The sequence below is a fragment of the Nipponia nippon genome, unplaced genomic scaffold (assembly GCF_047370975.1).
Source record: "Nipponia nippon isolate SJK-2023a ecotype South Korea unplaced genomic scaffold, ASM4737097v1 scaffold_3, whole genome shotgun sequence".
Lineage (NCBI taxonomy): Eukaryota > Metazoa > Chordata > Aves > Pelecaniformes > Threskiornithidae > Nipponia > Nipponia nippon.
Window position 1 is genome coordinate 84,793,570 of NW_028262347.1, and position 14,795 is coordinate 84,808,364.

The 14,795-nt window shown below is 49.7% G+C and overlaps 2 protein-coding genes across 2 annotated transcripts in view; one reads left to right on the top strand and one right to left on the bottom strand.

Annotated features, from left to right (window-relative positions):
- Window positions 1-597, bottom strand: part of TCAF2 (TRPM8 channel associated factor 2) — a 51,334-nt gene extending 50,737 nt beyond the window's left edge. Inside the window, exon 1 of the mRNA XM_087763761.1 lies at window positions 460-597. The gene's annotated coding sequence lies outside the window, so the exon portion shown is untranslated. The remainder of the gene's footprint in view (window positions 1-459) is intronic.
- Window positions 514-14,678, top strand: ITFG2 (integrin alpha FG-GAP repeat containing 2). The gene is made up of 12 exons (XM_087763764.1): window positions 514-648; window positions 2,233-2,328; window positions 2,773-2,814; window positions 3,676-3,853; window positions 4,168-4,307; window positions 4,748-4,896; window positions 6,005-6,099; window positions 8,615-8,668; window positions 10,422-10,513; window positions 11,052-11,169; window positions 11,776-11,949; window positions 12,107-14,678. The coding sequence occupies exons 1-12, from the start codon at window positions 553-555 to the stop codon at window positions 12,253-12,255; spliced, it is 1,383 nt and encodes a 460-aa protein (XP_087619890.1). The 5' UTR covers window positions 514-552; the 3' UTR covers window positions 12,256-14,678.
- Window positions 14,679-14,795: the final 117 nt, after the last annotated feature.

A 14,795-nucleotide genomic window follows, 5' to 3' on the forward strand; every position in this document is an offset into this window, starting at 1 on the left:
GGCCCTGCCCGCCCATCCCACCAGGAACCGCGGCGCGCGGCAGGGAAGCGGTTTTGCTGTCGGGACGAGCAGGATCCCGCACGGCGGCAGCCGCGCTCCCGGCCGTGGGGCCTGCGGCCTGGCTGGCCGTCGCTCTGCCCGCTGTTCCCGCTTGGCAAGCGGCGGCCGCGGCGCCGAGGGAGCCGCCTGCCCAGGGCGCAGAGGCAAAAGCCGCGTCTCCCCGCGCGGAGGGCGAGGCTGGCCTGGCCCTCGCTCGCCCCCTCGCCCCGGCCGCGGCGGCTGCGCGGGGCCGCGCTCCGAGACGCTTCGGCGCCGGGCGGGAGGGGGCGGGGCCTCGCGCCCGAGGAACGCTCGCGCCGGGGGGCCGGGGCAGCAGCGCGGCACCGCCCCCGCCCCCCCGGGAGCCCCGCCCCTCGATCTCGCGCGCTCTGCGCCTGCGCGCCCCGGCGGCGTTTGTACCTGTGGAGCTGCTGCCCCCCCCGCCGTCGCCTCAGGCTGGCGGCCGGCCCGGCGGTCGGCGGCGGCAGCTCTGCCTCTGCGGGCGGCGGTGGGATGCGGTCCGTCAGCTACGTGCAGTGCGTGGCGCTCGACTTCGGCGGCAGCCTCTTCCCGCACGCCATCTGCCTGGGGGATGCCGACAACGACGCGGTGCGGCAGCGGGGCTGGCGGCGGCCGTGGGCCTGCGCGGGCGGGGCGGGCTCCGCCCTCGCGTGGCGGCGGCGGCCCCGGGGCAGGCCCGTGGCGGCGGGCCGCGGGAGGCGGTGCTTCCGCAGGCGGAGTGCTGCTGGGCCCGGGCTGGAGCGAGCTCAGCGGCCGGCCGCCGCGATGCCCGGGAGCCGGGCTCGGTCGGCCTGGGGAGCACCCGGGGCTGCCCGCAGCCGCCGCCCCGCCGCTCTCGGAGATGAGCAGCGGCAGGGCAAGGGGCAGCGGTCGCAGCGAAGGAAGCTGAAGCGGGGCGGGGGGGAAGCGCCGAGAGGGTGGTGCGGCACAGCGCCGGTGTCTGGAGGAGGCGGTGGGGCTCCGCCCTTCGGGGGACTCGGAGCTTGGCGGGCGCTTGAGCCGTGTCAGAGACGCGGGGCTTGGATCAGGTGGCCCCCGGAGGTCCCTTGCAGACTGTTTCGGTGATTCTGGGCTGCAGGTGGCCAGCGCTTCCATCGCCATTAGACGTGCGAGGTGCCCTTGGCGCGGGCTCTGGGTGATGTATAGCTAGTAGGGAGCTTAACTTCTGGTCCCAAAGAGAGGCGCTGTCCTGTCATGGTGGTGGGAACGTAGAGATGTGGGGAAACGCTTTGCTGGGGCACGGTGGATCGCAAACAGGGTAGAGCCAAGTTTGAATGTCTCTTGACCTGTATGGTGGATGGATGTGCATCGGGAATGTTGCTGTCAGCCCCACAAACAGTTGTTTGTGATGGGTCTGATTTGTCTGTAACAAGGAAGAGGTTAGCTTAAGCAGATATATGTAAACTGTCCCTTCTTCTCCTCAACAGTCAAATTTTATTACAGCCCTATCCTGCTCTCCTGAAAAGCGTCATGGCTAGCAATGCAGTAGATGATAAAACAAATTTTCCCATAAGAAGTTGTGTTATGTGGGGTAATGTGCAGGGAGTTATGAAATGCACACAATTTAAACACGCAGAGGCATGATGCGGAAGATGGGACAGTAGGAGTAGGCTCGTCAGCTGGGGTGGGTGGTGATTTTTAACAGTCATCTTTAACAAAATAATTGCCATTCTGAAAGACTGTTACCCCTTCATCAGTGAGATTGCACATCCAGTGTAAATCTACTGTAAGTGTTCTTGCAGCCTGTTTCTGGATGATTACATTTTCTTCATTGCCATCATCTTCTTCAGGTGGTTCACGAAAAATCAAGTCAATCTAGATTGAAGCAAGATGGGGGGGGGGGGTGATGATGATGATGATTAGCAGAGCAGGATGTTAAAAGAGTCAGTGACACAGCTCTGAAACCATGGCTAGAGAAGCAGTGGATAATGGGATGTTGCACTAAGGAGACATTCTCCAGCTCTTTTATCTGCAAGAGTAAAATTAGGGCTTCTATTTTTTTTTTTCCAAACTTTTCCTATTGATTTGAGGCTGTGTCTTTAACTCTTGTTTTGCTTTGCTGCTTCTTCCCACAGAGTGATTTTTAGATATGAATTCTGTAATTATTGCTGTGTGGGAATACTGTTACTGTAATTGTGAATTTCTTCTTACTAACCTAATTCTCTTGTACAGCTGAACGAGCTAGTGGTGGGAGACACCAATGGGAAACTCTGTGTTTACAAGAATGATGACAGCAAACCCTGGGCTGTGCGATCTTGCCAAGGAATGGTCAGTTCTTGACAAAATTTTTAAATGATTGAGCCTTTTGGTGTATGTGCAGCCAGCTGTCCTTGACCACTGCCTAGGAATATGTAGGCCAGAGGGGAATGGCAGCCAGAACTGGTTCTGTTGCCTTTCATGTAGTTATGCAAGACCCTGCTTTTTGCCCACAGCTAGCCCCCTAAGCGAAGAGTGATGAGCAAAGTACTGAACAAACACAGGAACTGGGCTTCTGTCCACCTTGACCCTGCTCCTGTGCACTGTGGATTTTGCCCCAGGGCTCTGGGCAGTTGTGTGGCAGATGTGTTTCTGTCCTGACTCTGCTCTCTTTGTCCTTGAAAAGGCTGTTTAGAGTTCAAGAGACAGTTCGAGAGAGGGGGTAGGGCAGAGACTTATCCCAAGGTGCTGTTTTGGGTTGCCTTCTCTCATGTATGGCCTTCTTTTCTCTTGCAGCTCACGTGTGTTGGTGTGGGAGATGTATGCAATAAAGGAAAGGTGAGAGCAGCCAAACTCTTCCCAGCTGTGTCTGTAGGGCATGTGGTAGGTGCTGAGGAGATTAGGGTCATGTCACATCCTGAGTGTGGAGGAGGACAAGTTGCAGATGCTTGCTCTCCAGGATCCGCCCTTGCTCATGGAGTTTTAGCACTACTGTTTTAAAACTGTTGTTCTGCTTACATATAACCTGTATCTGTCTGTGAGCCTGTCACAAGCAGGTTTTAGGAAGCAAGGAAATCCATCCTATCTTCAGAAAGCACCATTGATTTGCATGTCCCCTTGTGTGAGCACCACAAGGCTTTGGTGGTTTGAGGGTTGCTCCTTTTCCTCAGTGGCTTTTGCCCTGCTCTGTGCTGGTCCCTGCTGTGGGCCATGGCCCTTCTGCCAGTTGGCTGGGTGCGTTTAAGGTCGTCTAAAGAAGACTGAGCCACAGAATAGTCTAGACTCCCAAGCAAATTCCTTTGGGTCTAATATGACTCCTTTTGCTGGATTGCTATTTCTGAGGGTTAAACCAGATCCACTGAGTCCAAAAGTCCCAGTTTAGGCACCCTGCCTAAAATACTGTAGCTATGGGTGCTCCAGTGGGGAGCAGAGCTGAAGTGAGCATTGAGAAAGCCACACATTGTTTGGGGATTGTGTGCACACACCAGCTTGATATCCTAGTCTGACAAGGGTGAACAAGAAGTTTGGACCCTGCAGTACTTGAGTAGTTTGTATGCTGGCCAAAAACCTTCTCCTGTTCCCTCTGTAGCAGTCATTGATCTTGATGGACCTAGCCTCGTATCTTCCCTTGCCCTGCTGTGAGACAGCTTCTGCAGTTTAGAAGAGGAAGAATCAAAAGGTTTTTCTCTTCCCTCTTAGAATCTTGTGGTGGCGGTGAGTGCAGAAGGCTGGTTTCATCTTTTTGACCTGACCTCTCCAACTTCAAAACACCCAGATGCTTCAGGCCACCATGAGTTGGCAGCAGCAGAAGAGCAGAAACCAGTGTTCAAGCAACACATTCCTGCCAACACCAAGGTCATGCTGATCAGTGACATTGGTGAGCTGGGAAGCTGGTGTGGGAGTGCAGGATGAGTAAGTTGGGGGGGGGGTGGCGGAGAGAGAGAGAAAGTGTGTGAGACTCACAGAAGGAAATTACCATCTTGCTGAAACAGGTGCTCTAACAAACCACAGCCAAGTCATGGAGGAGAGAAGCGAGAACAGGAATTTTCCTGAAGTGCAAGTTCTCATTACATGATTGGGATCCTCAGGGATGCTGCCTGATGAGAGCCAGCACAGTGGTTTCTGAATGTTGGGGGTCTTGGGGCTATGAAAGCCTGAGAGCGCCCATCTATCTCCTTGTATTCCCTGCAGATGGAGATGGGAAGTGTGAGTTGGTGGTGGGTTACACTGACAGGGTGGTACGTGCCTTCCGCTGGGAGGACTTGTCGGAGAATTCAGACCACATCTCTGGGCAGCTGCTCCTGTTGAAGAAATGGCTGCTAGAAGGTCAGGTAAGGAAACAGGATGTTCAGAGCAGAACTTGTCATACAGTCTTCAAGAGGTGGCTATCCCAAGGGAAGAAGCACAAAATCTCTGTCCTATGAACAAAGCAGTTGTTGTGTTGATGGCTTGAAAGGAGTTTCACCCAGTGGTTGTCCTATACATGTAGAGCAGCTGGTGGGTTGGTCTGGGAAACAATCAGTTGCTCTCGCACAACTAGAGAGCATTAGTGGAAAATACTAGTATGTTCTTAAGCGGCTTTTGGTAGGGAAACATAACCTTTTACTGTAACTTAGACATTTTGCTTCTAGCTGAATTTGTTCAGCTCCTGCTCAGCTCTATCAGAAGATCTGCCATATTCAAGTTTAGGTACAAGGAGCACAGCAGGTGTTTCTGAGGTGTTTAAAGCTCTCAGTTCGACTCTGTCCATGTTTTTCCTCTGCCAGTATAGGTGGACAGCCTCTCTGTGAACCCAGGCCCTGATGGCTCACCAGAGATGATGGTGTCTCAGCCAGGCTGCGGTTACGCCATTCTGCTGTGCACCTGGGACTCTGAGCAGCAGTCCACGACAGAGGGAAGAGATAACTCTGCCCCAAGCAGGTGAAAAGCATTACTGCATGGGATAGATGAGGAGATTCCGCTGTAGATGCCCGTCACAAGGGGGCACCACCTGTCTGAGGGAGGGTGCTGTCATTTGTCCTTGCTTCAGTGACCTGCTGTGCTGCTGGGAGTTCATGACTTAAGCTCACCTGCATCCAAGATTCCATGAACGCTCTTCATGCCTGTATCACAAAGATGAATACTACTGCTTTCCTTGTATCCCACTCTCTTCTCCTTGGGTTGGCCGAGGAGAGTGGCAAAACCAGCTCACTGAGGGCAGCAGTACTGGGGGCTAAGGCAGGGAAATGAGTGACCTAGATCTCCAGAGAAAGAGTAGTAGGCAATCTGGTGACCTGTCTAATGGTGGGAAGGGTAGCAACCGAAAGGCTGGGCTAAGCCCAGTTAGTCTGAAGCCCGGGATGACACCTCAGGTTCATTCACTTTTTTCTTCCAGGTGAGGTAATTGGAGGTTTTCCTAATGAGAGCCCTGGCAGCCAGTGCTGTAACTCACAACCAGAGCAAGTGGGATGAGCAGTAAAGTTATCGTCCTTGCCACTGGAGGGACCCTTGTGGGGAATTCAGGTGCTTCTGTGGTATTCTGTGAGACCTGAAGGCAGACCCAGAAAACTGCAGGAGGAGGGGAGCTAGGCAGGTTTCCCTGATGTCTTAGGGACCTGAGTGGAATGGTACCCTCCTAGCCAGAAGCCAGGCCCAGGCATGATCTCTGACCAACCTGTTCAACCCTGGGCAGACACTTCCTGAGTGAAAAGCAGGCAGGCTTACATGACAGTAATGATAAAAATGTTTGGTTTTTTTTCCTTGATTGGAATACATGTTTTACCGACACTTTTTCTTTTTTTTGAGCCCTTTCCAGTTTCCTGATGTGTCAAATCATTCTGTTTTCATTTTTTAAACATTAGTGAGTTCCATACCTGGAGTGGCATGCATTCTTTTCCTTGGCCTGTACTATTAAAGGGCTAACCTATGCACAAACTCTATCATTCTCTGGATTTGTAGAGCTTTGGAGTACACTGCTCTTGAGGTTGTTCTGGCACAGTCCCAGGCGTGGTTCCCTAACCTTTCCCTGATGTCTCTCTCTTTTCCCTAGCGAGGCCCCTATTCGAGATGTTATTCTACACCAAACATCTGGACGGATTCACAACAAGAATGTTTCCACTCATCTAATTGGTAGCATTGGCCGAGGTGAGAGATTAGGAGCTTGGGGACTCTGGCCCAACAGTTGCCCCTGCTAGTTTTTCAGTACATCAGTCCAGCATGAAATCAGATTTCCCGTGGTTGAAAAATAACAGTGGGAGGCAGCTGCAAGAACAGAGGGAACTCAGCTTCTGTTAGCCAGCTTACAAAGAAAGACAGCTGGATATTTGCATTTGAACTTTTTATAGCCTTTGTCTTTCCCTAGGTAGCTCTTACTCTTCACCTAGCACAACAGTTTCTCTGCAGCATCCACTGGCCTGCATTTAGTCATCCTGAATGGCTGCCATGCCTTGCTCCTACAGATGTCCTTGATCTTTCCTTTTCAATGGCTGCAGCTCATGCCTTCTTATTCCCTAGATGCATCTCTTCCTTTCCACAGCCTCATCTTTTTTCTTGTTTTTGTGCTTTTCAACATTTGATTCCCGATACCTGGCAGCTATATCCCGCTCTTCCTTCACCTGTGCAGTCCCAGCCCCTCCAGAGCTGCTTCCATATTTCATTTATATCACTGTCCTCTGTTTCCTTCCAGTGTGTTCTGTTCAGCTGTCTAAACTCTCCACAGCTGCTGGCTCCTCTCAGCCCTGATACTGGTGTTGTGTCCAGACTTTTCTTACACACTGCCACTGTTTCTCTTGTGTAATTGCTTTGTGCTCTTACCTGTGCTTGGTGCACCTGCTGAACCCTGCTTTGGGTACCTATGGAAAATAAGCAGCTTTCACTCCCCCTTGGAGCACATGGGCATAATACAAGAAGGCAGAAAATTCCCAATGCAGATCACTTTCTTGTCTGCAGTTGGCTGGAATCCAGCTGCATTTGCTTTGTCTAAGTATTACCCCCTGCAGCACTGTCTGAGAATGATTTAGGCTGTCCAATGTAGTTAGAGCTGGGGGAGAAGAGCAAGCCACTGAAACCCCTCCTCTTCCCCAGAGTGCCCTTCCTCCCCGGTTCCTAAGCTTGTCATGTTTTCAGCATCTCGGATGCTGCTATGAGCAACATGGTCAACAGAGCACGAAATCAATTATTTCACTGCATACAAAGCCTTACATCTAATGAGAGGTGTCTGTGAAAAATGAAGGCACACAGAATACGGGATGAAGAGAAGGCTGTGAAAAGCCTGCTGATGCCGGACCATCAGTAATGAAACAACTGAAGAGTGCCATGCTGACCAGTTTGTAAGGGGGACACAGCAGATCTTTTGGATCAGAGCCTGTCTGGATGAATGTCAGCTAGGGGCAATAGAGCGCTCAACCAGCTGACTGCTTTAAGCTGATCTGCGGAAATAGGGTAGTCTGTGTCCTGGGAGTGTGCAGGGTATTGTAGCTTGGAGCTGTCTATGGGCAGTGGAGGTAGGCTTGCAGTATTACATCATTCTGGGGAAACTGCCGATTTGCTGTAAGCTCTGCTGGCTTGTGTCTGACTACCAGGTTTCCTGGATTCTTGCAGACCTCAGGGAGCCACTCTCTCTCCTATGTTGTCACTGAAAGGATTAAATGCAGCTGTAGTTGAATATAGCTCCAATCCTCCCCTGCCAAGTGTGATATCACTTTTAAAACCTGACCTTGCATGTCTTTTCTGACTGCTGGCTAGGTAGAGAGTGTACTGAAGGGCTGACGCAGCCCGGTGGTCAGGGGAGTCTTCTCTTTAGATTTAACTAGTTATATTTGTCAGTGCTGTCCTGCACACAACCGTGTTTTACAGGCTTTGGAGAGGACGCTGCTTGCAAGAAGTTCACAGCTGTATAAGCATAGCCCAGGAAGGCCAGGGCTGAGTGTGTTGCTGAGCGTGAAGGCACATGTCTAACCTGCTCATAAAGCAAGGGCTCTCTAGCATCTGACCAGTGTTTGCTGGGAGAGGATCACAGCTTCTGTGCAGTTTTGCTGTAGCAAAAACAATAGAGTTGGTAGCATGATCTCCACAGACTCATTCAGGAGTTGCCATGGAGGTGCTTTTGTGCTAATGTGACTGACGCTTTGTCCTTCTGGCAGGACCTCTCTTTTCCCCCTGCACCTTTGCAGAACAGCTGAAGGCTATGCTCCTGTCCTTGAAAGAAACAGTGAGGGTACAGTTGTAATACTCTTGTTTGGCTTCAGCTGTTCTTCAGTTTGTCTCTTGTGATGGTCCTGCCTGTGCTTGTGCATCTCTGGAGCCTGGAGAGGATGTGATGCAGTCCACTAAAATTGCAAGTGTCATGGGCCTGCAAGTGCATATGTGGTACAGACAGACTCGTAGGAGCAGCCAGCAGAGCCAGGTGTGCCTGTATCAGTGCAAAGGAAAGGTCTTGGGTTTTGAGATGCCAGTGCCCTACAAATAAAAGCCAGCATGAAGTATGATTAGTTGCAAGAATCTGCAGATACCTGCTAAGCAAAGTGTCAAGGCTGGGAAAAAAAAGGAGGCAGGATGGATCAACTTGTTTTGGATTTTTTTTTTTTTTTTTTCAAGGGGAGGGAGGGGACAATGCTCATAAAACAGCACCAACTCCTGTAATTCTCTTCTGTACTTACAGGCTGCTCCAGTGAGAATAGTGGCTCAGGTCTCTTTGCCCTCTGCACACTGGATGGTAAGTCCTACCACTGTCCTGGAAGAAAGGCCTGTGGGGCAGCCAAGGTCTGTCACTAATTCAAAGCAGAAAACCAGGAGCCCAGTGCTTTTGGGTTTGAAATAATGGGGAGCTGGGCTTCAGAAATGCTTCCTGGGTAAGGCAAGAGAATTTGACTCAAAGACTCCTTCTGCTCACGTATTTTATATCATATATAGGCATTTTTATATATATATGCTGACAAATTTTATATCATATGTAGGCATTTGTATCATATTTAGGCATGAAAGCTAATACAGGAGCCAAGATAAGAGTTGTCACTGTGAGCAAGTCCCCCACAAACCAGGTGTGTGAAAAAACCAGGATATGATGAAAAATATTAAAGCTGAGCCTGTCTTTCTGTTCCTTATTGAATTGGGTCTGATATTGCACATGCTTGCTCTCTCCGGGAAACCTGTTGTGTTTTCCGTCTGTTACTAATATCTGCCTTTCTCTCTCCCCTGCTACAATCTATTAATCTGTGGATTTCAAAGCATTTTACAAACATTAATGTATGTATGGTTCCATGGCCTAAGGGGGTAGAAGTATTAAAGCCATGCTGCAGCGAGCAGCAGGGAAAATGAAAAGGCTAGGTCACTGGCCCAAAGACACACGGAAAGCTTGAGATGGAGAGTGAGACTAGAACTTTCATCTGCTGACTCCCAAGTTGCCTGCTTACCCAATGGTCAAACAAGTGTTTGAGGTGCCAATTCAACAGTGCCATTCATGTAGACAGGAGCCTCTAAACCACAGCAGAGATGTGTCCTTGTACTTGGAAGGGACTTGGGTTGTTTCCAAAAGCAGTAAAGAAAATGGATGCTGGAACTTGAGTGTTGGTAGGGAGGAGCTGGTCTCACGCAGGCCTGGAGCCAGGTTCTGCTGTGCCCCTGACTGAGAAGCGATAGGGCAGGCTGCAGTAGAACTGAATCTAATGAGCTGAATGCAGGATTTCTGTCCAGAAACCAACAGCGTGGAGACAAGATGCTGTGCTTCTCTCTTCCCAGATAGGTAGCCTGGCCTGTTTGGGCCAGATACCCACCTGCCCAATGATGTCCTGCTAGGGAATTTCTGATTATTCTTTGGGCATGAACTCTGAAGCTTCTGCATCTGACAAGGCTTCCTGCCTCACTGTGGTTCACTCATAAGCCTTACTGAGGCTGGAGGGCACTGTGAGGATAGATTCATGTTTATGTTCCAGTCTCATGCCCACCCGCCACCCCGCCCCCAGTACTATCACAGTATCTCTGGATGATAGAAAAATGGTGTGTGAGGTAAGTGTCCAGTGTGGTTTTAGCAGCCAAGAGGCCATGCCCATGCTATTAGCCAGCCAGCTCTCGGCTGATACCTGTCAACGTGCTGTCCTGAGATCACATGATCTGTGGGACATGGCGAGAAGCTTCTAGTTTACTCACTGTCTCATGTGAGATCTGTTGATGTACTGTTCTTTGGGAGCCTGTTTGGGGCAGTTTTCTTCTTGCCTTAGAGCACAATCCAATTAGCAGGGCTGCTGCCATTTTTCCTGTCTGTTTCCGGTTAGTGATGACAATGGACTGCTGTTCTTCACAGAACAGAGACTGTGTTATTATCAACCACAGCCTGTACCGTGGGCCCAACCCTCTGCCTGCAGACTCTTAAGTGTTGAAGGAATGTGCAGGGCCCAGTGTTAGCAAACATCTTGTTCCCTTTTAATATTTTCGAGACAATCTTTATTATTTTTTTTTTTTTTTTCCTTCAGGGACATTGAAACTCATGGAGGGAGCAGACAAGCTGCTCTGGTCTGTGCAGGTTGATCATCAGCTGTTTGCTCTGGAAAAACTGGATGTAACTGTGAGTGTGTGTGAATAGGGCTGGGAGGGATGAAGACAAAAACTCAACATGGCTTTGTGTGTGTGAATTTAGGAAGGGCAGAGGGAGTAAGACTCAGCTGAAAAGGGCTGGGATTACTCAGGATGACACACAGAGTGCTCTGACTCTGCCGGTGCGTTCTGCACTCATGTCAGTCTATCCACCTGTAAGAGGGTGGCTGTGTCTGCCTGTTTGACCTAGTGAGCCCAGCATCCTGCTACGAACTTTTTTGTCCCCCAGCTGCTCTTTTATCTCATTGCAAAGTTGAATGGTTTTGCACACTGCTAATACCCTGATTGTCTACAAGCTCTTATGATACATAAGGATTACAATAGAGAAGAGAGAGATGGTCTGCAAGTGCAGAAAGACTGGACAAGTACGAAATGTCTAGACAAGATGTCCAAAAGTGACATCTTGTTCAGACATTGGTGTTCTGTCTCTGAACAAGCAGGAAAGATTCTTGACTGCCTCTGGGAATAGTTGATGTCCGTGCTAATATGCAATCTTATGGTTCCTGCAGGGCAACGGGCATGAGGAGGTGATTGCCTGTGCATGGGATGGTCAGACGTACATCATCGACCACAATCGGACTGTTGCCAGATTTCAAGCAGATGAGAATGTCAGTGCGTTCTGTGCAGGTGGGGAGCCTGACTGCAAAGCCAGCCCTTGCAGCATTTCTCCCTCAAAGCTACTACTTGTCTCTGGGAGTCCTGGAATCCTTTGTCCGTTTGCACCGGGGAATAATTTCCCTGTGGGTATACTGCAGAAGGCCCAGCTAGTCTTTCCTCTGGTGACATCTGGGAAAAGTAGGGGGTGAGAGGAGGTGATGCTGAGGTTTGTCTGTGATGATTTGGGGTTTTTTTTGCTGTCATTTTGGGGAGTGTTACCGTGGTCTCTTGTCTTCCCCACTGCTTTTTTAATTTGTAGACTTCTAAGCTGTTCTCAAGTGGAGATAAGGAGCCCCACAGAACCAGCCTGAGCCTTGGCTTTGCTCAGTCCCCTCTCTCAAACCTGCAAGAAGCAGCTTGCAAATCCCCAAGCTCCATCCATGAATAACAGTTCAGAGACACTTTCTTGGACTGTCTCAAAGGGACTTCATATACTCAAGTCTGTGTCTGTGCCCCTCACCCTAGGTGCTCGCTGCTTTCTGCTAACATCTTTGGTACCTCATGGTGAGAAGTTACATATTTGCTTTCTCTGTCCTTCTGGAAGTAGTCAGATCTCCACCCTTTTGCTTTCTGCAGGCCTCTATGCATGCAAAGGAGGAAGCAACAGCCCCTGCCTGGTTTATGTCAGCTTCAATCAGAAGATCTACATCTACTGGGATGTGCAGCTGGAGAGAATGGAGTCCACCAACCTGTTGAAAATCCTGGATTGTGACCCAGAGTTTGGAAGTCTCCTGCAGCAGCTGGGTGTGGGTGAGTGCAGAAAGGGTGAAGCATGTACAGGAAAAAAGACAGGAAGGGCTGCTGGCAGGTGATGTGCTGGGAACTAGAGTTCTAGGTACTTGTTGAGGAAGAGGGGCTTTCATACTGCCTGTTGAGAATCCCTAACAACTGTCTTTCTTTTCTGTAGAAAGAGGCAACGTTTCTGCTGTCAAAGATCTGATTCACAAAACACTGTATTTTCCTGAGAAACAGCAGCAGAGCAGCCTCTTGCAGTGTCAGGATCCTGCTGGAACAGACTCCTCTGCCCACTACACTGTCATCCAGGATCCCTTATAACAAGTCACGTGGAAGCTGACATCTTTAATATCAGCACAAACTCTTCTCCAACTGGAATCGGGCACCTAAAGAAGATGAGACTGTTCTTTTCCCATCTCTGTCAAAACTTCCAGACAGAAAAGGCAAAGAAGGGCCGGGTACAGGCCGGGTTCTGTGTCGGGATGTGCTTGGCTGTAGGCTTGAGTGAAGGTGGTGGGTTGATTTGCTTTTAGCTGAGGAAGCTACCAGAACAGTAAGAGTCCAGGGTCCTGCTCATTGGCCTTCCGTTGCCAGTTTCCATGTTCTCCTCTAGCTAAAGTGCTTTATGGGTGGGTGTGAAGGAGCACTGAGGACATAAATAGCGAGAATAGCTGATCTCGGTCTCTGTTTTGGCCTATTCTTACAACCACTCTAGTGATTACTTCTGAGTTCTTACCAGGGTCACAGTGCAGGAACTGTGGATGGAGGAACTGAGTTAGGGAGCAGGCAAGGGCCTTCTCTCTCATTTAGGTGTCTTTTTAAAGTAGACCCAGGCATTGTTTGCCTTAGCTCTGCTGCTGCTTCTCTACCAAGCAGTTTCTCGCAAACCACCTCCTGTTCTGAGATGCTGGAGACGTGTGAGAACCACAACTTGCACTAATAAGGTGTCAAGAGGTAACAGCTCCAGCAAAGCCCAGCCATAGTCGAGAGACATTGCTTGTCTCCATCTTCTGGGGCAGGGTGAGCCCAGAGATGGCTGTGACTTAGCAAAGTAGCTGTGAACTGGGCAGTAAGAGGAATCTGTCTTAACTGTGGATCTGTGGTGCTGTGAGAGCTTGTCATCCCATAATAAGCAGTGGAAATGCCACACTTCCCTCTTGTTGTGGAGAGCACCACGCTATTTTGAGTCCCGTACAGCTGAAAGAGGTGGACTGGAGGTGATGTTCCACTTGCTGGTATGCAGAGTCTGGAAAAGGCCATTGCTCACCCAGACTGCTCATATGCAAAGGCCCAGGCAGGAACCTTTCCACGTGCTGCTGGTGTTCTGCTTTTCCCCATCTCAGCTTGCTCTTTGCCTAACTCAGCTTATTAGGATAGGAGCAGCAGGCTTACCTGCTGTTTTGCATCTATTATCTTCTCTCACTTGTGTGATGTTTTATTGGAGGTGCATAATGGATGGAGGTGTCCCTTCACCCTTCTGGCAGCCTGAGTCAGAGCAAATATAATTCAGTGATTTCTCTTTAGCAAATGGTAACATTTAAAGATCCTGCAGGCTGTTGAAAACCTGCTGTTCTATACTCTGCAAAACCTCCAAGGGCAGCCCTAACTGGGAGAAAGAACTTTGTATAGAGGAAAGGAGTGTCTTGCCCTTGGGTCAAAAGGACTGTTGTTCAAGTAGCCCTGTGTGGTAGAAGAGCAGGATCTTTACATAATAAGCTCTAGCTTTTCTTTGCAATTTCCATCTGTAGATTTATATAAGCTTTATAGAGGGCAGCTTCTCTCCTCTGTGTTTGATAGCTGTGAATGTTGAAGCATGGAGCAGTGAAATGGTATGACCTGCTCTGTACCAGCTAGCTTGCTTCTTGGACCACTCTGTCTTCTGACTCTCTAACTACAGTGGAAGTTTCTTTCCATTTTAATGATCTCACTGAGAAGCATTTTTAAATGTTCCCCTGTCGTACTAAGTGCTTGTGTACAACTGGACCCTTCAGGCAGGAGCTCTCAAGTGATAATAGTGCTTCAGTAACAGTGGTGTTGAGAGCAGCAGGGCTTTAGTTTGTCGGCTATGGAGAGCTGGGGGGGGACTCATGGGCTAAAGCAAGGGGTTGTCTTGAAGCTTGTCAGCCCTGGACTGTAACCTCAAGAAATTGTCAGGTCTCACGATGCTGAGATGTACAGCCATCCATCCCAGTGGGCAGTCACCACTGCTTCTGGCAAATTAGTCAGTGTGACTCCTTGGGCTCTCATCAGTCTCATAGTCCTTTCCTAATGAAGATGAGTCTTGTTGGGGCTATTAACTAGATCACAGTGTATTGGTTCTTGCTACTGCCAGGTTTCTATTTCCCAAAACCTAAAGCTGTTCCTTCTAATCGCCAGAACAAGTTAAGGATTCTCCCTTCTCTCCTTTCAGGTGAAGTAGTAGCAGTTGCTACTCTTACCTCCTCCCCTTGGGGTCCAGCTGAGTTGGGGAGAAGCAGATATCCCTACAGGCGGGGTGAACAGTTTGGTTTAACTGCATTCTGAGATGCTTTCTGCCTAGCCCTGTTGCTACCTGATTTTAATCTTGCATTTCAAAATTAGTGGAACTGACATGAAGAGGGACCACAGCAGAGCAGGACTCTGTAGAGCAGTTTCCAGAAGCATACAACAGAAATGACATTGTAGCAATGTCCTGAACAGGCCTGTGTCTTGGCATATGCTTTTCTTCCATCCTGAACACAGACTGCTGTTCTTCCTCTGCTTAAGGTTGTGTATTTTCTTGTCCTGCACTTTCGCTCCCCGAACTGTGTGGCTTCTCTGTCCTCCACCGGAGACAGAAACAGGATGGTTACAAGCAGCAGAAAATAGTAATGCCTGAATTT